Here is a 25,423-nt window from a genome sequence, read left to right as displayed (position 1 = left end):
ATAAGAATCCATAAGCAAGTGCTATCAAGCACGGAGTAACAATTCCTCCCACTAAAAACCAGCAAAGGCCACGGATTGTTGTGACCGAAAACTGTTTTTTATTCCAGTTTTAGGCAAGAAAATGTTATTTAAGACACTCCGCATGAAAATAACAGGATTTTGAGTGGCATTAGTGGTGCCTAAACATGACTATTTGAACAAATAAGTAAAAGTACTAGGGATGGTTATGCATTAGCACAGTGATGTACCAATGCACTGCATGTGCATGCATTCTGGGTGTTCTGTAGAACACTGATGGCTTCCTTAAGCCACACTGACATCAGGCCCAAGCCTGCCACTCCAGACACACAATAGACCAAAGAACCCGGGATCCACACTTGTATTTATCATGAAAAAGAGACACCAGACTAGACACTCTGAATATGCAAACACACTTGCTCTTAACCACCCACCCTAACCCCACCCCCCTATCCCGAACACAGACACAGTCACAAATGCACTGACACCTCCTCCACCGGGGCACCTCAGGCCACAAACACCCCCACCCCGTAAAAGCCAGGAAGGCCACAAATCTGCACCATGGCAGGCTCCCAAGGGCCCCACTGCGCTCCCCTGGGAAGGGGAAGGTGGGGGTGGAGATACTGGGGATGATGGGAACAGACACAAAGGAGAGAGAAATAAATTGTGGGGTTGGGGCGGATGATGGTGTAGGGGGCAGGGGAGGAGACCATGGCCAATGTCAAGGCTGGGTGACTTGCAGCACCCTGGGCCTCAGTTGCCACTGCAAAACAGGGGTGCAGAGTGCAACACAATCACCCGGTGTGACCCCCAGAGCACTGCTGCACCACCATAAAGGGGATAACAACATACACACCCCCTCTCTTTCTCTCACACACACACACACACACACACTCGCTCTTCATTATCGAGAAGTGAGCCCCAACAACCACCCCAGCAACTCGGCAGTCTGCAGTACGCACTAGGTCCGCAACTGACTGCAGAGAAGCATTAGCATTCAGTGCTGGAGCCACATCTGAAACAAGGGAGGGGGGTTGGAATGGTTGGTTAGAGTTCTAGCAATAGAAATAGAATCCAAACCATAGAAAGAAGCACAATATAGCGGTGTTTATGGCTTCCTGTTTGGCCGGGGTATCCGATGACGCTTATTGCTACGGATAACATTCAGAAATGCAGTCAGTGAATGAAACATCTTATTTTTGTCTCGTCTTTTAACATATCAAACAAAATAAATCATCATAGATCCCCTTGACTTGGTCAGTCCGTCTACTTGGTTGGAGACAGAACCAAGGATTGTGTGGAGTGGCAATGTCAACTGCGGCTATCCTATTCTCATGCTCTAACCAAACCAGCTGAAGGAATAGTCTCGGATGTGGGTTTTTTATGGGGACTCAATGGAGCCCCAAAACAACACTAACCCACACCCCCCACCATTCAGCCCTGACCCCCAACCCCCTTCGCTCATGAGGCCTTTTAGCATGAATCATAAAAAAAGGACTGAATCTAGACAGCTAGCACTCTCCCTCATCTCCATCTCCACCCCTCCTCCAATCTCCAATGTCCTCGGTTCCGGTCCCCTACTCTGACATAAAGCAGGGGGGGTTTCATGACATTCATCCAATCTTACACCACCCCTCCCACACACACACACACACACACACACACACACACACACACATCAGAGCTGGTCAAACAGAGAGATTAGGAGGAGGGTTGACAGCTGACCTTTGGTGTGACCTCATCACACTTGGGGGTCTCAGGGTCCCCTGCGTTAGGTGCATTAGGTTATTGGACGGAGGCCGCATTACGACTGAACCTGGGCCTATAAACCTGCGCTTTGATTACACCCTTACACCAGGCTGCAGGAACACCAGGGGGATGGGGGGTGACCTTAAGGAAAGCCTCAAGGATGAACAGAAGGCAAGGAAAGAAAAAAACAACAACTAAAGACACACAAGCACCGCTACCAGCCACACAAACACAAAAGATATACATGATCGAATCCGATCGTAAACAACAGTGATGTGCACAATACACCACATTGGCTAAAACACTACCCCACTGCCTGGAGGTCCTGTTTGACTGACATGTTCCTAATAAGGCAATCGCCAGTCTGAACATCTAAACAAACAAAGCTCACTCAATGTTCCTCTGGCACTGTGAGCGAGCGAGTGAAAGAGAGAGAGGGAGACCAATTAGCCGCCACTGCTATCGACTTACTTGAAAGGGGTCAGAGAGTTGCATTAAAATTTGGCAAATTTCCCCTCAAAAAATATAAAAAAGGGAGAAGTTCCAGTGGCTGGAGACAGGGGGCTTGATGACTTAGCGTAAACATCAATTAGGCTCTCTACAAAGACAAACCAAGTCCAGTTCATTATTGTTGCCTGGGCGATACAGGCTGGGATTGCAGATTTATGTGGATGTCAATGCATGCATTTCCCAATATCTGTCCATGACCGAACTCGTACATTATTGCTTTACATTTCCCAGCAATGCATAATGTGACAACACACATTCCATGCATGGACCGGTCAATGGCTAAACACAGACACCCGTTTATTGTAGCATGCCAGGGAACTACTTGGGTTCGCTAACATTTTGTGACAAAATCGGCTGCCTTTCATGTGCTAGCTTTTTGGGCTAAACCAACAGCTAATGCTAAAATGCATGTCTGCAGCCAGGTCTGGCCTGTTACCCAGAGTGCCAATTCACATTACGTGAGGCTGAGCACAAATATCTTCTGCAGAGGCCTATCGATTTCTGGGGTTATTATGGGATGGCTCTTAACTCTTGAACTTTTCAGGGTTTTCTATGCACTGTACTTTGAAAAATATATTAGGAGGCCTTACTTCACAAGTGAGCCAGACGTGAGACTTCTCACGTCCTTTCATAAGCCTCACCCCGGCGCCCTGGCCCTAGCCAAGGCAGCCAGTGGAAAATCAAAAAGGTGCCAAATTGATGCTGAGATCAGATATTGACGAGGCTGGTGTTTTTGTCCCCGTGCGTATTCGTTACAAACAAGCTGCAGTCCATGGCCCGGCCAAAATGCAGCCCAATATCCTGTTTCCTTATTCTGCTGTCTGAATTTGGCAGCAGCCCTACTGGAAATGGATTACACTAACCACTGTGTGTGTGTGTGTGTGTGTGTCTTTGTCTGTAAGGAGGGAGAGGAGGAGGAAGAGATAGAGACACACAGGGAGAGGAGATAGAAAAATAAAAAGCCAGTCTCAAGAAAGACACCATGATGGGATATTTCTGCTGCCATAGAATAACAAGCAGCATCTCCTGTGTCGCGACGGTCCATTCGGCACAAACACGCACACAAACAACACGAAGCACTCTATAAATAGCATGTTCCAGTTTTCACTTTAAATAGCCGTGTGTGTGAGTGTGTGTGTGTGTGTGTGTGCGCGCGTGTGTCAGACGGCCTTTGTCAGATTAGATAAAACCCTTGGCTTGCTGCACCTCACATGCATATATTGTGGCAGGGGCTCGTAGTCTCTGTGAGCAACAAAACAGCCTGAAAATCCCGTGACCAAAACATGTCAGGAGCTAGACTGTGGCACGGCATCACCACAAGGGATAAACCAAAATGGTTGTGTGTGGTGTGGCTGTCTGAATATTTCCAGACCTGACCCCAGACAGTCTGCAATCCAAACTTGTGTGCCATCCTTTTTTTTTCTTTTTTTTTTTTAAAGATGTGAGGACTCAGACAGACTGGGTACCTGTGTACCTGGGCCCCCTCTGTGTGAAACTAGGTGGTACAGTGAGCATGTGTAAAGTCAGTATATTCGAGTGGGTGGTGTGTGTGTGTCTGGTTGTTGGTGTGTAGGCTGTGTGTGTGAGGCAAAAAAAAATATTTTGCTGTGTCATTCACTCCCACGTTTCCCCCCCATTGCCAGGCCCTTGGCCCAGTAAGCAGCCAGCACTGCAGCAACCATCCCGAGCCAAGCCACCAGCGAACCCTGTGCGCTTCAATACAGCACAAGACGCAAACAAGGTGACATTATCTCAGTTAAATACTCCCACAGGCAGACACCTTTCAGTGTATGCACAAATTCTAAATTCATCCTAGAATATTAGCCTATAGACTGCAGTGTCTATTACGTGCTAGTCTATAAACTGTCTATATACTGCATAAATATACAATCATTTGCAGACTACCACCAGCCTATGTGATTACTGCAATTTAATGCATTTCACATCCTCCATCACTTGTACAGATATTAGAAAAACACTGTAGACATAAATACTTTTCAAATGCTCAGCTGGATGGGACGAGGAGTCTGACTGCACCCACAGAGTGCCAACATTTTCAGACAGTCAATAAAATTGGGATTAGCACTTGAGAGCATGGTCTGCAGCCCAGTGCTGTGTCTACAGTGCAAAGCATTGCACTTTTAAAACTGTCATTAGTAATGTCATCACCTTTAACTCACTTCTCTAAATAAAAGTAAGGCATCCTCATCATCTGGGCCTACTAAGTGACCATTTGTGCATTTGCCATAAATGAGTAAACGAACTCTCCTGTTTTAACTCAAAACAGCGTTTTAGTCCAAAGTCTGTCTGCTTTTTTATGGACCTCATTTAAATTACGAGAATATCTCTAGCCATTTGTCACAGCTGTAGGCTGTAGACATCCTCTGCGCCTTTGTGAGTACCCTTACTTCCCAGAGGCTCATTATGATGGGCCTTTGTCCTCGCCGTGATTCAGACAACTCAGAGCCCTGTCTCAGTGCTTGAGCAAGACGGTCTTAGCGAAATGGGGGAAGGGTGACTGGCGAGCCGTCTGAGTGAATTTTCAGACTGTGCTGCTGTCGTGTGTTTTTTCCCCCTCCCGCAGACGAATTCAATGGCGAACGAAGCAAAGCCTGGTTTAGATAGGCCCATGAAAAGTCCCCGCACAATCGCAGCTTGCGTCTACCAAACTACCGGGACATTTTTGTAAGCTGGTACTAGAGAGCTACGACAGTATAGCCTGCTGCAGGAGTTAAGCGACCGTCTCTGCGCAGCCCCACCAGCAATTTTCAATTGATGCATACCACTGTGTTAGGTTTTACCACGCAACATACAAAGAAGTTTATGCTTGATATCATGACTGATCATCTGACAATCACAGACTCTGTACCATTTATAAGGCTAATCATAACAATATTCCTCTTCATAGACCGTTATGCATCCCGGAATATTAATGCGCCATGACGCTATGATGCAAATTCTAACTGACAGATATTCAAACGAAATAAATGTATGACCAGCACATTGAAAATGTGGCTATGCGCGGCACAAGATCTGTTTTTATGAGTGAAAATCACATCACAAAAAACTGCGCTTTCTTTTTGCCGTAATGAGACCGAGCGTCAATCGAACCCCGTGAACACGTAGAGCGGTTTCAGATTAAACCAATTATCTTGTATCTCACGATTACTTACGAAGAACTAATGTACACCAAAAACATAGCTTGCTGTCGGCGAAATAAACTGCGTAGTTACTTACATATATCCATCCCCTGTGGCTGGGATCCGGTGCAGTTGCAGGAGCAAATGACATTGGAGTTTGAGTTGATGGAGCTGCCCGGTACCGTTATGTTTTGCATGGGGCTCGGGAGTAATGGGACGCCGGGGAAGAGCCGCCGGCAGCGGCCCTACATAAAGGGAGGACAACTTATACAGCAGCCCGCTGTCAGAGTCGGCCTCTCCGGTTCCACATTTCTCACGCCATGCTCGCTGCCTTCCGATGTAGCTAATGTTACCTATGGTGAATAGGGTCCCCGCATCTTGACGTTTTGCCGATTCTTTACCTCCAACGTCCCTCTCGCTTTCATTCAAAAGAATGGCTCACTGTTACGTTCTCATGGTGTGGGCAGGCTTACTCCCAACCCCTCCTCCTTCGCCTCTAGAGGGGGAGCAGTTCCAGCCAGACAGGGGGGTTCGCAAGAGTGGGGCAAAAGCAGCGGAGAGGGAGGGGGTGGAGGCAGCGTAGTGGAGACGGGTGGTGACAATGGCGGTGAAAGAGGGGCTGGTCTAGCCAGTGGGAGTGTGGGCGGTTAGAATTACATACACTTATTTAGTGCCAGCCACGACCAATCAAGGCCGGTATTGAAGAGGCTAACCTTGGGCTGACCCCACAGTCTAGCGGATATTCAGCAGATGTGGCGGACCCCCTCCTACCCAAACTGTCTACTGTCTATAAATAACCAGTTCAGTTTTTTTTAAGTCCAGCTGAGAAGGTAAGATAAAAGGGGTCTATACACAACGAGATACAGTTGGTACATGCATGCTACTATAGGGACTGCATTTTAATTACAGGGTAGTATTTTATGTAAAATATTTCTGTTCGACTAGGCCTACAGTAGCCTACTGAAACGGGACACTGACAATGACTGATCAATGTGTCATGGACTATAAATAAATAATAATGCTAATAATAAAAACTCACAACCTAAATAACAGCCTGATAAATTCAGTCAAAACTAGGCTACAACAAACAAAACAGGCGTGAAAGACACACAAATTAACCGTACAGCACAGACAGCGCTAGACTGACCCACTCAGCGCCAGACAGACCCTGATGATTTAAAACACATGGGAGCAGGACTGGGCTATTACCCCCCTCACTCCAACCATGCAGACACCAGACAGCGCAGGAACACATCACCCACCGAATACCTAATGCGCCTGGACGACCCCCATAGCTCTGGCGACCCCCACTCATAAACACATAGCAGCTACATACGTTTAAAAAGCACGGCAGTGTGGCAGTGCATGTCAGACAGTCTTACAGATCAAGTAAGTAAAATAGCACAGTAACACAAGTAAGAAAACAAAATTCCCAACATAGGCATGTGGCATGAATGTTTTCAACGGCTTAAGCTTAATTATAATGCAAGTGGAACAGAAGTAGCATTCACAATTTATTTAAATAGGCACTGCATAAGCGCTTGAATTTTATTTTTGTATATGCCATCTAACATTGCGAAGGAACAGCTAGGGTCATTCCCTATGGTCATTCCTTGTTTTGGAGGCTGTCCGATTAAAAGTCACATGGGTAATACTTCCTGTACGCCCGCGCCCCCTAGTGGACCTCTGTTTCTCAGGCACTCCATTTCTCCCTGCACAAAGAAATGTCAGAGACAGACTCCTCACCCTTTCACGTCCTATTTGTATGTTTTTTTTTTCTTTCAGCACCGTCCTTAACATGTCTGCTGTTGCCGCTGCAGGTTCACCAACCAGTCGCAACAAGGCTCCCCACAGCAGCACTTAAAACAACAACTATGAGGCCAGCGGATTTCTGTCTTAGCCAGACTGAGTAGGCTATGCTTGTGCAGAGAGTGAGAGAGAGAGAGAGAGAGAAAGGGAGGGAGAGAGAGAGAGAGAGACCATCCTAGACCCAGTAATTACCGCGGGCGCAAAGGGAAAAAGCTTCAGAGAGCTCCGGTTTCTCTCCAGCTCAAACCCCCTCATCTCCAACAGCTGATGCAGGATCAACATTCCCCACCTCTTCTCCCGACCTCAGCCATTAAGGAGTGAAATGCCGAAGCCAGCCTCAGACCACCGGCCTGATGGTGGGGTGGGGGGGGGGGGGGCGGTGGATATGGTGGTGGTGGTGGAGGAAAGTGGGGTGGGGAGTTAAGTGTGTCTGGACTGGAGCAACACATTCCAGTCAGTACAGAGAAAAAAAACTTTTTTTGTCTCTGCTCTCTTGCCTTACTGGAACGACGAGGGGAAGGGAAAGATTACAAAACAACAAAAGCAAAACAATTGCAGCCACCATCAAGTCCGGCAAGTATGTTCAAACGCTGCACTCTTCAAGTAAGCAAGTGGGTTCTGAGCTTGTTTGAAAATGGTGGCTATGGTGAGAAGTCCCTGGGGTGTGGAGCCTACTAGCTAGATGCCCTGGGAGGCCAAGCTTCTTAGCCCAGTGTTAAGCCAGCAGTCTCACAGGGAATAACTCACATGGCACCAGTGTCTAGCCTCCACTGAGACCTCGTGTGCAGAGAGGTTAATGGCCTCCAAGATGGCTTGTTTACACTGAATGCCACATATGATGACATTTAAATATGTGGTGTATATGGGTATAAGAATGGCATCCTATGGATATCTGACTCTTGTGGGCCTATGTGCGTGCGTGTGTGTGATATACCTGTGTGTTCTCTCCCAACCACATATCATGGTTGAAAAGCTCATAAACATGAAGGTACCAGGGGTGTTCAGTTCATTTATTTTAATTCTTTTAGAGAACAGAACCCAATTTGTCAAGTTGAAAGTCAGGAAAAATCCCCAGTTCCCCACAAATACAGGTTCTCCCCAAGGCACAGTTCTATCACCTTTCTTATTTACTATAGCTGATTACCGCCCACAGAACTCAAGTTGCCAAGAGGTAAAATTTGCAGACCACACCGCTCTACTAGGTCTAATTGAACAGGATAATGATAGCCACTACAGAAAAGAGATAAAAACCCTTGTTGAGTATTGTGACAGTCATTTTCTGGAGCTCAATTTCAAGAAAACAAAAAATGAGAAATTAAGGGGGCAACTGTAGCAAGAGTGAACACATACAAATATACATGGTTGTTTTTAATGATAAGCTGACATGCACTGATCATATTTCATCACTGCTGGACAAATTGAGTCCACGTCTGTACTGTATGAGGAAGATGCAGTCTTTTAATGTTAATTCCGATGTAATGAAACTGTTTCTATGTCTGTGGTATGTAGTGTGCGGAGCTACTGTGTTGTGGGATGGGGAGGGAATGCTACTGAGAAGAATAGGATTGATAAACTCAACAAAAGGGCAGGAAAAAATGGCTGGGCTGACAATTACAATGGATAGAGTATATTATGACCGCCTGGAGAAAATGACAGCTAAGATTATGCAGGACTGTTGTCACCCTCTCCATACTTGTTGGGCAACAAGGTTATGGAATGCAGTGGTCGGTTAAGACCACCGGTTACACGCACTAAGCGGAATGCTCTCTCTTTTATACCACAAGTGGTTAGGCAGCACAATGAGCACTTTAAACATACATTTGTAGAACTTTTTTAGTTGTATGTGTGTATTTAACTCATTGAATGCCAAGCTGTTTTCGGAAGCTTTATCCTAGAGTGCCAGCAATCTAGACCATTGTTGATGATTTTTGTACAGCCACAGCATATTCTGTGTTATAGCTATGAACACATACAATGGCTCGTTTAAAAGGTGAGACTTTAAGCTCTCAGTGGGTGCAAACCGTGTATTTCTACACGCCTCTGTTCCTGAGAAATCCCAAGCTAAACAGTGGCTAGTTTTCATCAAAATCGCTGTTTTTTTCTAGAAATGGAGATATAATGTCTTTCATGAAATATGAAGTGTTGCCTGTAAACTTTCCGGGAAGTGATCAGCGAGACCTGGCGAGACTGCCACCTAGTGATAGACCCACGAAAATGGCCTGGTTTTGACCTGACGTGCATGCGTCACTGATTCGACCCAAAGCGGCAACCGAGTTATGATAAAATGTCCAGATAAAATGTCCAGATTGTGCGTTTTCATGAGTTTTCGATCGTCATATATTTCATTTCCATTCATCACAGAGTTCCCAAAATCACATATAAGGTGTGTTAGAGTGTCTAGTTTCGTAATTTAAAAAAAAAAGCTAAAAACATAATATTACGTTTTTGGCACTCAATGAGTTAATGTTAATGTATTGTCTTGTAGTGTACATTTAATGTTCATTTATTATATCAGTGTCTGTAACTATAGGCTCAGATGCAGACGCATAAATATACTATCTACCCTCAACTGAGGGCTTTTTTTAGGTGGGCATGACGGTGGGCGTAAGCACTGTCATTTTCATTTTTATGGATGAAATAAACTTGACCTGACTTGGTTAGAGATGTAAAAGGCATAAGGCATAGTTCCCATATCACTCCATCTAGACCAACACACACTGGAGCGTATATTTACCAGAGAAAGAGTGAGAGAGAGAGAGAGAACATGAGAGAGAGAAAGGTAGCAAGGGTAAAGAATGAGAAATAAAGAAGGCGGTGCTGGAGTGAGCACAGAGAGGTATTGAGGAATAGATACAAAGTGGAAGTGCCATGAAGAAAGACAGACGAGAGAAAAAGAAAAATGAAGTGAGGGGAGAGAGGTGTGTGTGTGTTTGTGTAGTGTGTGTGTGTTTGTGTGTGTGTGTGTGTGTGTGTGTGTGTGAGTGCACATGCGTTCATATGTTCAAGAGATGGAAAGAAACAGCAGGATAAAGATGAAGATGTGTGTGTGTGAGAGAGAGAGAGAGAGAGAGAGAAGCAAAAGAGAAGTCAATAGTCTGACTGGGTAAGTCTGGCTAATGAAAGCCACCCCTTGGGGGGCATCCCATCATGTAAGCAGTTTATCATGCCACTGAGAGAAAAAGACAGGCAGAGAGGGAGAACGAGAGAAAAAGAATGAGGGAGAGAGACAGAAAGAAAAAAAGAGTGCACCTTGTTCCCACAGGCCTGCCAGCTCACCACCTGTGACCTCTCAGTCTGTCATTACACACACACCCCCCCCCCCCACACACACACACACACACCTCACAAAAATAAAAACTAGAAAAAATAAATAATCTCATTCCAGTTCCAGATGCAAAATGGTTCCCATTTTAACAAGATGTATTCATTAATTTAATTCTGTATTAATGTAACCAATGAACTTGACTGATGTATTTTGCATTTTCACATTTTAATTAATGGCGATCGTGAACCATGTAGGGATATTAAAAATCAAATAAAAATGATATAGGAAAAAAGAAATCTTCTTTACAGGACTGCATAGTCTCAAACTAATATGAGATCATAATTTAACTGTGTAACCGCTATAGCTGTTCTCCACATCAACTCTACCATGAGAGGGTGTTACATTCAGTCACAATATCAACCCAATGGCTGTGTGTAGTATTACCGGTACATTTGTATTCATGCAGGCAATTGTGGCAGTGGCCACATACACACACGGCAACATCAATAGCCACACCGGACTACCCAGGAGAATAGGAAATGTCCCCTTGGGCATTCCCACAGGCTATCTAAGGGTTTCTTCATCTCTTGTTCTGCTTCTCACTCTCCCTATACACACACACACATACACACATGTATATTCACCCTCCATGTTGCGTCTCGTCCTTTTTTTTTTTAATGCAGACCTGGGTTTGAGTTTGAAATCGGTCATGCAGGTCGGCTGGAGTACACAGCCTGTTGTCTGGGCGGCTTCCTGCCCCCTCTGCCTAGCGAACCGACTGTCCAGAGGCCAGCCGGCAGTGAGCACTGCTTCTGCTGTGGCTCATAAAATTCTGGGTGAATTCACAAGGGGGTGGACGGCGGTGGTGGTGGTGGTGTGGGACAGACAGCCAGGTCCGTCCTTACTGTCTCGTCCTGCTTTTTTATGACCTCTAGCACCCGTCCACCCCCCCACGTCGTGCCTGCTGGCCAGGACATTCGCTCCACTGCTCTGGCTCTCTGGGCAGAGGAATGACAGAGGAAGAAAGAGAGAAAAAGAGAGAGAGAGAGAGAGAGAGAACAAAAGTAGCCCTGACAACGATCTGTTCTACCCATCTCCCAAATGTTTATGTTAAGATGACTGCAAGATTTCACATCACAGTCTCTGAGGAGTAGGGGATGCATGCGTGTGTGCCTCTCTGAACTCATAAAAGCTCAAAACTCAGGACAAGAATTTCAAACACATCATTGATTTCACCTCTGAAAGTCTGAGCACTCCGAAAGAATGGAGAAAGAGAGAGAGAGAGAGAGAGAAAAGAAAGAGAGCAACAGAGAGAGAGAAATGGGACAGACTTTCAAGCAGGGAACAAAATCCTGCAACGCTGTGAGTAGACGAGACATTGTGTCTGCGACTGCACTACACTACACTATCGGCACAGCACAGCAGACTTCACCATCCCCCATTCCTCAGTGCGTTCATTTCCTGCCTTCTGAGAGGAAATGACATCACGGTATCTATGGCGACCCATTTTTTGGCTCAGACAGGAAGACGAGAATCTGACGAGAATCTGACTAAAATATGCTGCTGCTGTAGCTGCTGCTCCTGCTGCTCCTGCTGCACCATCTCCATCTATCTCTCCTTCTCTCTTCCCCTCTCTTCTCTCTTTCCCTCTCTTCTCTCTTTCCCTCTCTTCTCTCTTTCTCTTTGGACAGATCTGTCCGCATCCCCTGCTCGTGTAACATCACATTTTCCAACAGTCCATTTAACCCTTTCAGAGCCCCGCTCCTCTTTCGCCCAGAAGAATCGAATGCTAAGCGTGCAGTTTGAAACCAAAGGGGAGGCCTGATGTCTAGGTTATCTGTTTTGGATAGAACATCTGGGACTGAAACACCAGTCGTGTAAACCCCCCCAAACCCACCCCACCCGTCTCTCACTAACTTTCAGGTCTTCCCTCGCTTTCCTCTCCCCCTCCCTCTCTATCCATTCCTTTTTGGCATCACCCTCCCATACACACACACACACACACACACCCCGCCCATTTCACCAAAGTTGACTCCGTCTCTGAAAGACTGCGGTCTGAGATTCTGGCTGCAGCGTGCTTTCCTACACCCACACACCCTCATTACCTTCCTCTCGGACTGCGCTCCGCTCACACACACACTGATGGAGAGATGGAGAGGAGAGGCGGAACGAGGGAACAAAGGGAGACAGAGTGGAGGACGACAAGAGAAGAGAGGAGTGGAGCGAGGCGAATAGGAGCTGAGATTTTTGGGAGGCTGACTGCGGCTCATGTTGGAGAGTGTATGTTGGCAACAAAAAAATGCTACCATCCAAATGGTAAATGGACGGTACATAAAACCTTGTATACACACACAAATGTGTATACCATCAACCCCTATGGACCAGCATATGTATGTTTAGATTTATTTGAGATGTCCAAAAGGTGCGGCCAGGTGGATAGGAGTCTGTATGTATAGTACACATACACTGACCAGAACATTCAGTTCTCGCATTTTAAGAGAGCGTCCAAAGAGTACACTCCTCAGTCTGTCCGATAAGATCGGTATGTCTGTCTCGTCTGTCTGTCTGTCAGTCAGTCTGTTGTTGTTGTGGCTGTCTGACAGTGGAGCCCCGCTGGTTTGTCTTTCCCTTTTGAGTTCAGTCTTTGTGAATCTGCTCCTTTCTCCTCCAAACTTTTTTTTTTCTCCCCTTCTCTGCTTGCTGACTGTTTGTGTCACTCAGTGTGTCGCTACTTGCAGACATACTGTTCCACCTGCGACTTTGACACCCTGTCTGCCTGCTTGACACACACACACACACACACACACACACACACACAGTGTTCTTGAGAGTTCTTGCACTCATTTTTCTTTCTGAGCATCATTTATGACACAGACAATCACAAACACGCTACACACAGACACAGTTTTCATTCCACTATTTGAATATCTTTGAAAATAGATGTGCACACACACACACACAGCCACAGCCACACACACACACACACACACACACACACACACACACACACCATACTCTCCTCAGTCTGTCTGCTGCATCAGACTATAAGGTCAAAGAGGAGTGTGTGGGAGATCGTCCGAAGGAGGCGAGCACAATGGACGTCCTTTTCATTTTTTACCCCCCACAGCAGACAATATGTTCTCTTCACCTCTCCTTCACTCACTCGATCTCACTCCCTCTATTATATACACACACACACACACGTACACACTGTCTCTCCAGTTTGTGAAGGTGTGTTCTGTCTGGCACTTTGGAGAAAGTGAGCAAGTGATGACTTGGGCTCAGAGGGGGATAAAAAAGACACAAAAGAAAAAGAACATACAGTCCAGACACTTGTGCTACTTGTGCGTGCATGTGTGTGTGTGTGTGTGTGTGTGTGTGTGTGTGTGTGTGTGTGTGTGTGTGTATATATCTCTTGCTAGCGTACAACTCATCTGAAGCAGAATGGTGCGCACTTGCTTACAGAAATGTCTAATGTGTGGCCAAAGAACGACCTGTTCTCATGTAGCTTCATGTACAGAGCCAGATGCTGCTGACTGCTGCTGCATGTGATGATGAGGCCAAGTACCACAGACAAAGCGTATGTAAGTAAACGCATGTCCATACGGTGCATCTCTTAGCCTTTCAGTACAATACAACATAATATATAGCTGGGAGGCAAATACATTTTTGGAAATAAAAAATGTAGGAGACGGAAACGGACAAAAGACTATAAACAAAGTGTCTGCTAGAACACACCAAACGGTGCAGGTGGGGGAAAAATATGAGCACCCCCTCCGATAGACAAATTAGATCAATAAACAAAAAACGTCTTCGCCAAAGCCCCAACGCATTCCCACAATCCTTCGCATTCCAGCAAATGTCGTGGGACTGCTGCTGCTTTATAAGGCATTCAAATGCCAAGGTCGCCTGCGGCCCGGGCAGGTAAACAAACCGAGAGGAGAACGTGCAGAGGTGGAGGAGGAAAAGAAAGTGAGCGCATTCATGGGTATCGATTGGGTCTCGCGCTGCAAGTGGGCCTGAAAGTCAGTCACTCCGAGAGACTAAATCAAAAGGAGGAAGAGCACTACAGGGAGGCGACCCCTGACCCCTGGAAGACTAGACCCCTTCAAACCAATGAAAATACACTTAACCTGCTGAATGCCAATGAGTGGAAATGCGAGTGTTTGTGAATGTGTGTGTGGCGGTGTAGAGGTAAGAGCCTTGTGTGTTTGTGTGTATATTTCTATGTCTAAGGAGGAATGGCGAACTTGAACACAGCCCGCCTGCAGGATGAGAAAGAGAAGGTTGTTGTCCAGCAGAGAGTGGCCTCTCACAAATTGAGATGCTGTTCAAACTCGGACTCAGCGGTTGTCAACTCCAATTGCTGGCTGTGCTAAGAGCAGTGTCATGCACTTTCTCTCCCTCTCCCTTACTTCTCTCTTCTGCATCCTTCCTTTAAGTCTCAAGGCCCTGTTCTCTCTTTCTCTTTCCTCCTCCCCTCCTCTCTCTCTCCCTCTCTCTCTAGTATGGAGGTATGCAGACGGTTCACAGGGAGGGAGTGCTGCAGATCGGTTTGACAAGAGGAGAGCCTGACAGCGAAACCTACTCGAGTCCTTCCGTCTCTCCCTCCCTACCTCTCCCTCCCTACCTCTCTCCGTCTGTCTCCCACTGGTCAAGCATTTTAGAGCGCTTCCTCCCTTGGCCTCTGTAAGGTCACTTGTGCACCATGTCATGTGTCTTCTGGTGGTGTGACATTTAGAATGTGTTGATGTGTTTACATGCTGGTTAGTGTGGATGCTTGTAAGTGCTTTGCACCATGTGTGTGTATGTGTGTGTGTGTGTGTGTCGGATGATATCCTGCTAGTCACCAAAGACACATTTCTGTGTCAAACATATGAGAGCATGGGGGGGGGGGGGGGGGTATTTGTGTGTGTGTGTGTGTGTATGTGTGTGTGTGTGTGTGTGAGAGAGTGAGAGTGTGTAATCTGTTTGTAGGTACGTATTTGAATGTCAAGCATAGGAAGGTCATGGCTGCTCTGTTTGCAAAGGTCAAGGTGTGGGTCACTGGCCCCAAAAAAAGAAGGACAGTAGCCTTACACTTACACACACACACACACACACACACAAACACCTCCTCAGACAGGCTGACACACAAGGGTAAAGCATGAATAGAATACACACACAAACACAGACATACACACACAAACACAGACATACACACACAAACACAGACATACACACAACAAACAACTCCTCAGACAGACTGACAAACAAAGGTAAAGCATGAATAGAATACACACACACACATACACACACTCTCATTATGTCTCTCTCCCTCAAGTCACCTGTAAGTCACGCTGCTTGGACACATTCCCAGAACCCAAAAACAGCCTCTCTTCTCTTCCCTTCTCTTCTCTCTCACTCTCACACCATCCATCCCTCCCTCCCTCCCTCCCTCCCTCCCTCCCTCTTTACCAGACCTGACCACTTACCAGGGCCCAGTTTACCCCAACCAATAATGGTGCTAGACGACACATCAGGACAGACAGACACCACTTGACAGGGAGAGAGCCGCCACTCCCAGCAGACGACAGCACAGTACAGCACAGCGCATTGCAGCCAAGCTAGCCAGCCCTGTAATCAGCAGCACAGACTCAGAGCGCGAGCAGACAGTGGCGCACACTACGCACTTAAAGGGCTGTAGGGGTTTAGAGAGAGTCTTAATGTTCGGTGTAGACCAAACAAAACACGCAAGCAAAGAAGAACGCAGACAAACACACAGAGGTTTTTTGAGGGGGGGGGGGGGGGGGTGTAGACAGAGAGGGAGTGTGGGTACTGTAGTCTTTTTGTGTTGTTGTTGTTTTGTCTGAGTCTGTGGAGATCAATCAGATGACGAGGTCAGGGGGGCTAATGGGAAACTCTTATGATGTGATTGGGTGGGGTGTCGTCCGGCTTCTATCCAGATCACTACATTCGCTGTTTTTTTATTCTTTTTTTCCTTCCCTCACTCTTTCCTTCTACAAACCCCCCCTCTTTACTATAGCTTCCCACTCCCTATCTGAAGTTGGTTTTACACAAACCCATCATTCTCTGTCCTGTCTGCACAGGCACAGAATCTCTCTCTCTCTCTCTCTCTCTCTCTCTCTCTCTCTCTCTCTCTCTCATGTGATTGGAAGGGGAAGTGGTGGTGGTGTGTGTATGTATGTGTTGGGGGTTGGGGGGTTGCGGAGCGCTGATCAAGGTAGTGTGGGGGGGAGGGGAGGGGAAGTCTGGGGAGGTTTATGGGGGGGGGGACCCCTTCATGCTGCAGCAGCCAGTGCCTTGTGACTCCCCCTGCTCAGGGAGACCCCCGGCTCACCCAGACGAGCGGCGTCTAGACGGTATTCATGATCCATCTGTCTGGCAGGGCCGCCGAGATGGCAAACTCGATTAGAATTGAAATATTTTTTTTTCTTTTTTCCCCTCCTACTGCCTACCAACCCCCTACCCTACCTCACCACCACCACTTCTCTCTCTCTCTCTTTCCTTGTCCCTCTCCACCTCTACCACCAATCCCTCTCTCTCTCTCTCTTTTCTCTCAGTCCTGCACTCTCCTGTTTCTCTTTCACCCCCCTCTCTCTTTCTCTATCCCATTTGTTCTGTCCAACTCCTTTATTGCCCTCCCTCTCTCTGCCTCTCTCTCTCTCTCTCTCTTCTCTCTTCACATTTTCACCCAGATACACAGACACACAAATACACACACTAACCCAAACACACCCCGAATCAGCATTCAGCTACTGAAAATTCAATCAAAGCATGCAGAGAGAGACACACACACACACACACACACACACGCACACACACACACACACACACACACACACACACACACACACACACACACAGACGCACACAGACACACACAGACACACAGGTGTCTGGGAGATGGCAGCCAGCCGCAGTCAGTCATTAACATGCGGGCTAGACTGCTAAATATTTGAAGTGGCGGCATTGGACCGGTTCCACTGGAAAAGAGCGGCCCTTGTCGAGGAGACGCCGCTGCGCACACACACACACACACACACACACACAAAAAGGGGAAGGCTAAAAAAAGCATGGGTATCACTCAAAACCAAACGGATCCAAGCAAAGAGGACTAGTAGAATGAAGGTCAAAGGGAAAGAGACAGGAGAGAGTGTGTGTGTGTGTGTGTGCGTGTGTTTGTGAGAAGTGAACAGAGAGAGGGTAAAGTTTACGAAGGTGAGAAAGACAGAGAGAGAGAAAAAAGAAAGAAAGAAAGAAAGAAAGAAAGAAAGAAAGAAAGAAAGAAAGAGAGAGAGAGTGTGTGTGTGTGTGTGTGAGTGTATGTGAGAGAGAGAGAGTGAGTGAGAGAGAGAGGCAGTAAAAGGAGCCCTGTAAAGTTTACTTGTGGGGGTACTAAAAAAAAAAAAAACTTCTTGAAACAAAAGCCTGGTCTACATCAAAGGCTGCCTGTTCGGCTCAGACCGAGCCCTTCACCTTCCCAAATGAGCCCATTAACAGGAGAACAGCGCGCCGGAACATTCCACCTTCTGGTCCATTTGCATTTCAGACGTGCGGCTGGGGGGAAACGTAGCTATATCTTCTTCAGCCCTGCAGTCGCAGAGACAATCCGCTTTTCAATGAATTAATGGATGAACGGATAAATGAATGAATGAGGAAATGAATGAATGAATACATTAACTGAAAATAGGTCAAATACTTTTAATGAAAGAGGTGGAAAGACCTACATGACCAGAGCAGCATTATTTATGAAAGCGCTCTTGATTCAGAACTATTACAGACTGGATTTGTCTAAAACCTGTCTGAACACTCAAAGTGAAGTTTCTTGAGTCATCTCCGGGGAGCTAACTGAGCAGAATGCTAATGTCTGGGAATCGGGCTTCGTGGCCATGGAGCAACCCTACTAGAAATCACTGGAGATAGACTCCAGCTGTGTGTGTGTCCAGCATTTTAATTGTACCGCTTCTTTGATCCTGTTTCGAACCATTCGCTTATTAATTATTAAATGCTTGTAAGAACGCCCCAGCCAGCCAGCCAAAAAAAAAAAAACACCACAAAAAATCGTAGCCTCTTTCATTTGACTTTTCCTAAGAAACAACAAAAAACAGTGTGCTGTTAGCGTTCACAACTGAGCCCACGGCTTTCACTTCTCTCTCCTTTCCTCCTTTTTCACTGTTGAAAGCCCAACAGAAAACTTCCTATTCAAACGAATCACACTGAGTAATACACTTCAACAGAAAGATATATATAAATTCTGATTCTGAGCTGGCTCATGAGGAGAATCCTTCTGCAGATGTATGTGGATGAGTGTTGGTATTTTTGGTTGAGTAGGGAATATATTATATGAGGTATGCGTGGATGTATTTTTTGCGCAGCCTTCTTTTGGGCAGTAGACATACAGAATTAGTTGCGAGTTACAAGACATCACAAAGTCTGGCCACGGATATCAAAACAACACGCCAGCCGACACAACAACCACAGCTTTAATTGCACAACTGGAATGACATCATCTGAATGGAACACTAGCATTATCACAACAGAGAAACAGTGTGAGATAGATGTGGGGCCGCTAATGTGCCGTGTCTGAGGTATATATATATATATATATATATATATATATATATATATATATATATAGAGAGAGAGAGAGAGAGAGAGACAGAGAGAGAGAGAGGAAAAGAGGTCAAGGGTGACTCACATTCAAGGGTGGCGGGAGGCGGGGTCACGGCAGGACAGTGCTCCTCAAATTTGCACTCTGAGAGGGAGGGAGGGAGAGGGGGAGAGAGAGATAAAGAGAGAGGGGGGGGGGGGGTAAACACATACCAGACAGGTTAAATAATACTGCACAAACAGGTTGCTGCGATGCATAGTGCCCAGGAAAGTAACAATTACAATTTCAAGCCCCTGGGCTGTTTTATTCAGAGAGGCTTGGCCTTTCCACAGCGGCAAGATGAAGCTAAATGACTCACTCGCATGTCCCGAGCCATGGCTGAGATTTATCACGGTGTCAGACATACATTTGGTCTGCCATAAATGACTTAGTAGGCTCAGCCTGAGGGCTCATGAGACTGTGCTTGTGTTAGTTTGCGTGTATGTGTATTTATGTGTGTGTGTGAGTGTACTATGTTTTGAATATTTGAGTGTGTTGGACAATGCAGCTTTGACAACAAATGATACACAAGCTATGTGTGATCATGTGTGTATTGTTATTTGTGTATTGTTTGCATGCAAGAGAGAGGGTGTGTGTGTGTATGACCCTGTCGTTGTCTGTTGTGCGTGCATTATACTTCCTTTGAGTCATTCGGAAACTGTATGTCAGGTTAACTTGTCACTGCACAGTTAAATCCTGTGCATTCTCAGAAAAGATCACACTCCACTCCACCCTCACACACCAAATGGTGGATGCTCTCTCTCTTGCTCTTCAAATTCAGAAAGCTTTATTGGCATGACCATTCACAAAGAAAGTGTTGCCAAAGCATACAATATATAAGCCTAGAAAACATCAGAAGACAAAATAACAGAATCATAAAACAATGTGTGATTATATATATATATATATATATATATATATATATATATATATATATATATATATATATATATATAAAAAAAATCCTCTCTCACTCTCTCTCCCCAAGCCTCCAGATGCTCCCATCTCCAGACCATGCCCGAGACGCACGTTTACATATGTGTTTCCAGCAGAGCAGGTTTTAATTTGTGGTGAGGGCGTAACATACTTCACATGTTTGGGTTAGCAATCACAGAGAGAGAGAGAAAAAAAAAAGAGGGGGGGGGGAGGAAGAGAGAAACGGAAACATACAGACAAACAGTGACAGATAAAGATGGAGCCTGAAGAAAGAGGAGAGCAAAAGAGTGAGAACAGAGACAAAGACAGCAAATAGACAGAGTCATAGAGGCAAGGGAGGGACTGAAGACAGAAAAAGAGAAACAGAAAAGGACAGAATGCGAGAGAGAGAGAGAGGGAGGGAGGCAAGCAAGAAAACAGGGAGTGACAGAGAGAGAGAGAGAGAGAGAGAGAGAGAGCGAGAGCGAGAGCAAGTGCGTGTCAGCCTCAGACAGTCTGGGCCGTCTGTCTGCCTTGATGCTCGCTGACCGTGCTCCTCTGTGTCAGCGTCGGCTGGCCGTGTGTGTTCGTGCCTGTGCCTGCCTGCCCGCCCGTCCGCCCGCCCCTTTCCCATGAGTCAGAGCGGCTGCCGGCCGGCCGGGCGGCAGATAAGACCTCAGTCCACCTCTGCTGCTCCCTGCTCGGCCATGGCGCGCCCTGATGCGTGATGTCATCGGCTCGTTGCCGGGGCGCTCCCAGCCGGCTAGCAGACACCATCTGTGCCGAGGGCCGGCTGGGGAGGGTGGAGACAGAGAGTAAGAGAGGAAGGCAGAGAGAGAGAGAGAGAGGGAGGGAGGGAGGGAAGGGGCTGTTGTGCTCGAGTTGAGATCACTCTGTCTTTCAAATCTGACTCGCCCATGATTTACCATGTACAGGCTGCCATACCTGCACAACTTCTCATTTGCAGAGTTCATCATTGACGAAGAAAAAGATAAAACGAAACATAATGGCTATAAATGATCTCAAAACAGTGTTATGATGAACTATAAACCTTCATGTGCCATGTGCCATGTATACATATTTTACTTTCTCTCCGTCTGTTCCTTTCAGTCGTCTTCCTCTCCGTCTTCATCTTCCCTTCAACCTGTCCTCCCCCACGTCTAGCTTTTACTCCCCTGTGAATGACTCCACAATAATCTGACTAAGTGGGCTAGATACATATTTAATATAGCATGTAGACTTGAAAAGCCTATGTGTATATGTGTATGTGTTTGTGTGTGTGTGTGTGTGTGTGTGTGTGTGTGTGTGTGTGTGTGTGTATATATGTGTGTGTGTGTGTGTGTGTTTGAAGGGAAGCTTCTGGGCTGCTGTGGTGGAGTACCAGTGTTTTGTTTGTTTATTCTGAGCGAGGCTTTCCTTTAAGTTGATTAGTCTCCATCAAAAACGAGCACAGGTGTTGGTGCCGAGGCTTCTTTCGCATCATTGCGTCTTGAATGTTTGTCTCCATCACCCCGTTTCACCACAATCTCTCGTTCTCTCGCTCTCCCTCTCCCTTCTTCTCCTCCCTTCCCCTTTCTCCATGTCTCTCTCTCTTTGTCTCTTGCTCTGTCCTTGCCCTTTCCTTACTGTCTGGCTGTTGACGCCTCCAGGTTTTGGCACCTTTACTTTAAAATAAAAAATAAAAAAAGAACACAACGCTGAAAGATGTGCCAAATTTCCTCTAACACTTTAAGGGCAAAGTGGCTGTGTGTGTTGATAGGACACAGACACACCATAGGGGGAAGGAGAGGAGACGACAGGAAGAGGAGTGGAGAGTGACGAGTCCATCTCCTGTACCAATACAGCCAGCTGACCTCTACAGGAACCCTGGGCTAACCATAGGATCATTGGACCTGTCTGCTGCAGCAGTTGAGGAATGGCGGTTGAGTACGGGATGGAGGAGGTGGTGGTGGTGGTGGTGGAGGAGCGTGGAGCAGCCCCACCAAAATGAAGTCATAGTCAGTTACAGGGCCAAGCCAAAGAAGAGTGTCCTCATAAAAGCATGGAATAAAAAAAAAAAAATGGTAGGCATGATGGTAGCCAAAGCATGACCGAGACCAACACATTCTGTGGGTGGGAGCGAGTGTGCTGCATGAAAAAAGTGAAAGTGAACGGGGATGGTGCAGTGAAAGTGAGCGGGGATGGTGCAGTGAAAGTGAGCGGGGATGGTGCAGTGAAAGTGAACGGGGATGGTGCAGTGAAAGTGAACGGGGATGGTGCAGTGAAAGTGAACGGGGATGGTGCGGTGAAAGTGAACGGGGATGGTGCAGTGGCTTTTGCCGCTCTGAAACCAGGCACCTCTCGGTCTGCTCTTCATGTTGCACGTCGAGCAAAGCAAACCAAACTGCCGACAGGACAGTTGTCGTCCGGAATGTCGTCGGCCTGTCCAGTCAGACGGTTTCCTGTTTGGTAACAACCCCCTCCGAAAAAACAAGCCGTCCTAACCGCAGTTTAACCTTGCTGATATTGATTGCTCCCCCTGGCCTCTAAGCCCATCCAGTTTGTTTAGTACTGTCTGCGAGGCTTCGCGGGCCATCAGTCATTACTCGGTGCTCATTGGCCGACGTCTGGAGGAAGCCAGGAGGCCCCCCCTTCCTCGGCTCGCCTCTCCGAAGCCGAAACCTGCTGAGAACTCCCAAAATGACAGGAATCGATTTGGAAGCTGTCCACGCTCTGACCGCCTCTGCCATAAAACTCCCAACACTCTCCACTACCACCCACAAAAAGAGAGCAAGGGAGATAGATGGAGGGAGGGAGAGAGAGAGAGAGAGAACGTGTGTGTGTGAACAGATCAGAGTGTACTGTATGTGTATGAGTTTAAAATGGAAGAGAGAGGGAGGGAGAGATAGAAAGAAAGAGGAGAGAAAGAAAGATTAGACAATGTAGACAAAGTGTGTGCGTGTGTGTGTGTGTGTGTGTGTGTGTGTGTGTGTGTGTGTGTGTGTGTGTATACTGGAGTCTGAAAAAAAAAAACGAGGGAAAAAAAGAGTACACAGAGAGTGAGAGAGTCTAGAATATACGTATGAGGAGAGAGAGACTTCCACAGAGACGGCAGCAAAGGACCTTGTTGCTATGGGTAACTATGGCCAAATCAACAACATGAAATTAGTAAGGTTATAATTACACTAACAAAATTAACACACACATCTTTTTTTTTTTTCGAAAATGAAATAATCATGCGACAATTTTCCTTCATTTCTTTGTTCAGTTTAAAAATAGAGCTTTTTATTCTCGGAGCCCAGTCCACTAACACAACCCATCTTTCAGTCCGTCTTGCTTATTATGCTCTGGGTTGTTATGTCTACAGAAATGCCTCAGTCCTCAAGGACCGCTTCTCTGCGTTCCATCTTTGTCTGGAGAGATTGACAGCTCTGACAGGCCACTGTGGGTCATCCTGGCCAGCTGGGGAGCCAATCACATGCTTTTGGAACGGAATGTTCTGGTATTTCATTTTCCTCCATGATGAATAAAATACCAGAACATTCTGACCCCGCCTCGGCTTGGGGGCCCTCCAGTTGTTAAAACAATATCCTCCACCTCAGGTCTCCCAGGAATTTTCTTTTTTTTTCTTCTCTTCTTCTCCCACTTCTTTTTTTCCTTTTTTTTTTTAGGTAGACGTCTGGATCCAAATTCCGCTCCAAGTTCAAATTCCACATCTGATATTAAAAAATTGCAAGCGGAGGTATTTTTCGGAGTCAGCATTTAGCTGGCTGCGGGGGCCAAGGGCAGACATCCCATTTCGTAAAAACGTTCTTTTTATGGCGGAAAAAAGAGAGAGATAAAGGTATCTGAATTCCGACAACTTAGGTGTGGGCTGCACATTTTTTTTTTGAACACCTTGTGGTCAGCGGACACTTAAACGGTACCAGCTGCATGTAGAGCACCTGGAGGACCCATGATAGGGAATGGTCTTTATTAATAAACACAGCTGCACTCTACAGACTGCACTGCAGACATACGGCAAAAAAAACACTAAACTCACATCAACTGGTTATTGTGGTCATTTGGAAGCTCAGTCTGACACTAAACTCGCATCAACTTATGCATTGGTTGTCATGGACGTTTCAAAGCATAGTCTGACACTAAACTTGCATCAACTTATGTATTGGTTGTTGTTTCAAAGCAGTCTAAAAAAAAAGATGGTTCCATATGTCAAATAATGACACATCTTTGTATCTTTGGAACAACTAACCAGTCACTGAACTGTTTGAAAAGAGACTCACATCTCTAGCCCCGCCCAAACTTCCTGTTTAATAAAAAAGTAATAGCTTAAAATAGCCCATCTTTTTTCCCCCTAACATGTCATGGCAGACGAATGACTAGCTTCACCAGTTTTAAAGCTCAAGACCTTTGTGACCCAAACTGAAAGTTGTGTGCCTTGAAAAAGTATGTGTCATCCTAACCTCATCACACTGTCAACTAGGGAGAAGCTCCCATCAACATTGACACCAGAATAACGTAGTATGATATTTGGAGGTTGTGTTTAACCATGTAGTTCTTGGGTCCACTCACCTGTTAAAGTATTTGTGGCCGGATGGTCAGCTGCCTGCATACTGCCCTCGCAGTAATGCCTCTGATCGCAGCGTTAACCAGTCCGAGTGGGTGGGGGGTGTCTGCTGGGGCGTGACGCCACTCTCTTTGCCATCCCAGATCCTCTACGCATCGAGGGCTTCAAAACCCAGACTCGCTCACGACTCCAGGTAGAGGTCACCGGTGCCAGGCTGAGTGACAGTGTTAGGGTTTAGTATCAGATATTTGGGTTTGAGCCAAGACACTCCAGTTTTTGGGGCCTATGCTGAGCTCTGTGAAGCAGGGCGGTTGTTAAGGGATAGGGTGAAACAGTGGCTATGGTTAATGGGAGGGGGTTGGGGGGGCGCTATCCTCCCATCCACATACGCTCAGCCATGTCCTGAGAATTAGACCGCGCTGTAAAGGGATGGGATTAGGTCTTTGTGTCCCAAAAGGGTGTCCAGGAGTTGCCAAGGGAGAACCTCAAGGGATCAGATCAGATCAGGCAAGGAGACAGCGTGGATAAGGACGAAAATCTAGACAGCTGGCCATGCCTTCTCAAAATCCCAGGGTCTTCAGGCTTGACGAACTAAAGAGAGAAAACAGGAAAAAAAAGAGATAAGTTAGAGCGAACTATGGAGAGAAATTTTTCAGATTAAAAACAAGAACAATAAAAAAAAAGTTGGAGGTAATCTGCTTGTACCCCCTTGGGGCTTTGAGGGGAGTATCGGGGGGGAAGGATCCCATGGAAGTTTACTCTTGCTCATTCGCTCTCCCTCTCAACGCTGCAAAGCTTCTGCTATTATTTGTTCAGAT

The 25,423-nt window shown here is 46.4% G+C and overlaps 1 protein-coding gene across 3 annotated transcripts in view; it reads right to left on the bottom strand.

Moving 5' to 3' along the window:
• ldlrad4a (low density lipoprotein receptor class A domain containing 4a) overlaps nt 1-25,423 on the bottom strand; it is a 64,476-nt gene that overhangs the window by 18,909 nt on the left and 20,144 nt on the right. Inside the window, exons 2-3 of one of the 3 annotated variants that reach the window (XM_042076104.1) lie at nt 24,611-25,196; nt 19,193-19,249 (exon numbers count right to left, since the gene is read on the bottom strand). In XM_042076104.1, the coding sequence (XP_041932038.1) occupies nt 19,193-19,249; nt 24,611-24,650 (97 nt within the window). In that variant the 5' untranslated portion in view covers nt 24,651-25,196. Of the gene's footprint in view, nt 1-5,514; nt 5,981-19,192; nt 19,250-24,610; nt 25,197-25,423 lie in introns of those variants that run through there. The other 2 variants (XM_042076105.1, XM_042076103.1) reach the window with 2 other exon arrangements.

This window comes from Alosa sapidissima, chromosome 21 (genome assembly GCF_018492685.1).
Source record: "Alosa sapidissima isolate fAloSap1 chromosome 21, fAloSap1.pri, whole genome shotgun sequence".
Classification (NCBI taxonomy): domain Eukaryota; kingdom Metazoa; phylum Chordata; class Actinopteri; order Clupeiformes; family Clupeidae; genus Alosa; species Alosa sapidissima.
Note: the sequence above shows the minus strand (reverse complement) of the source record. Positions and strands in the feature narration are given on the sequence as shown.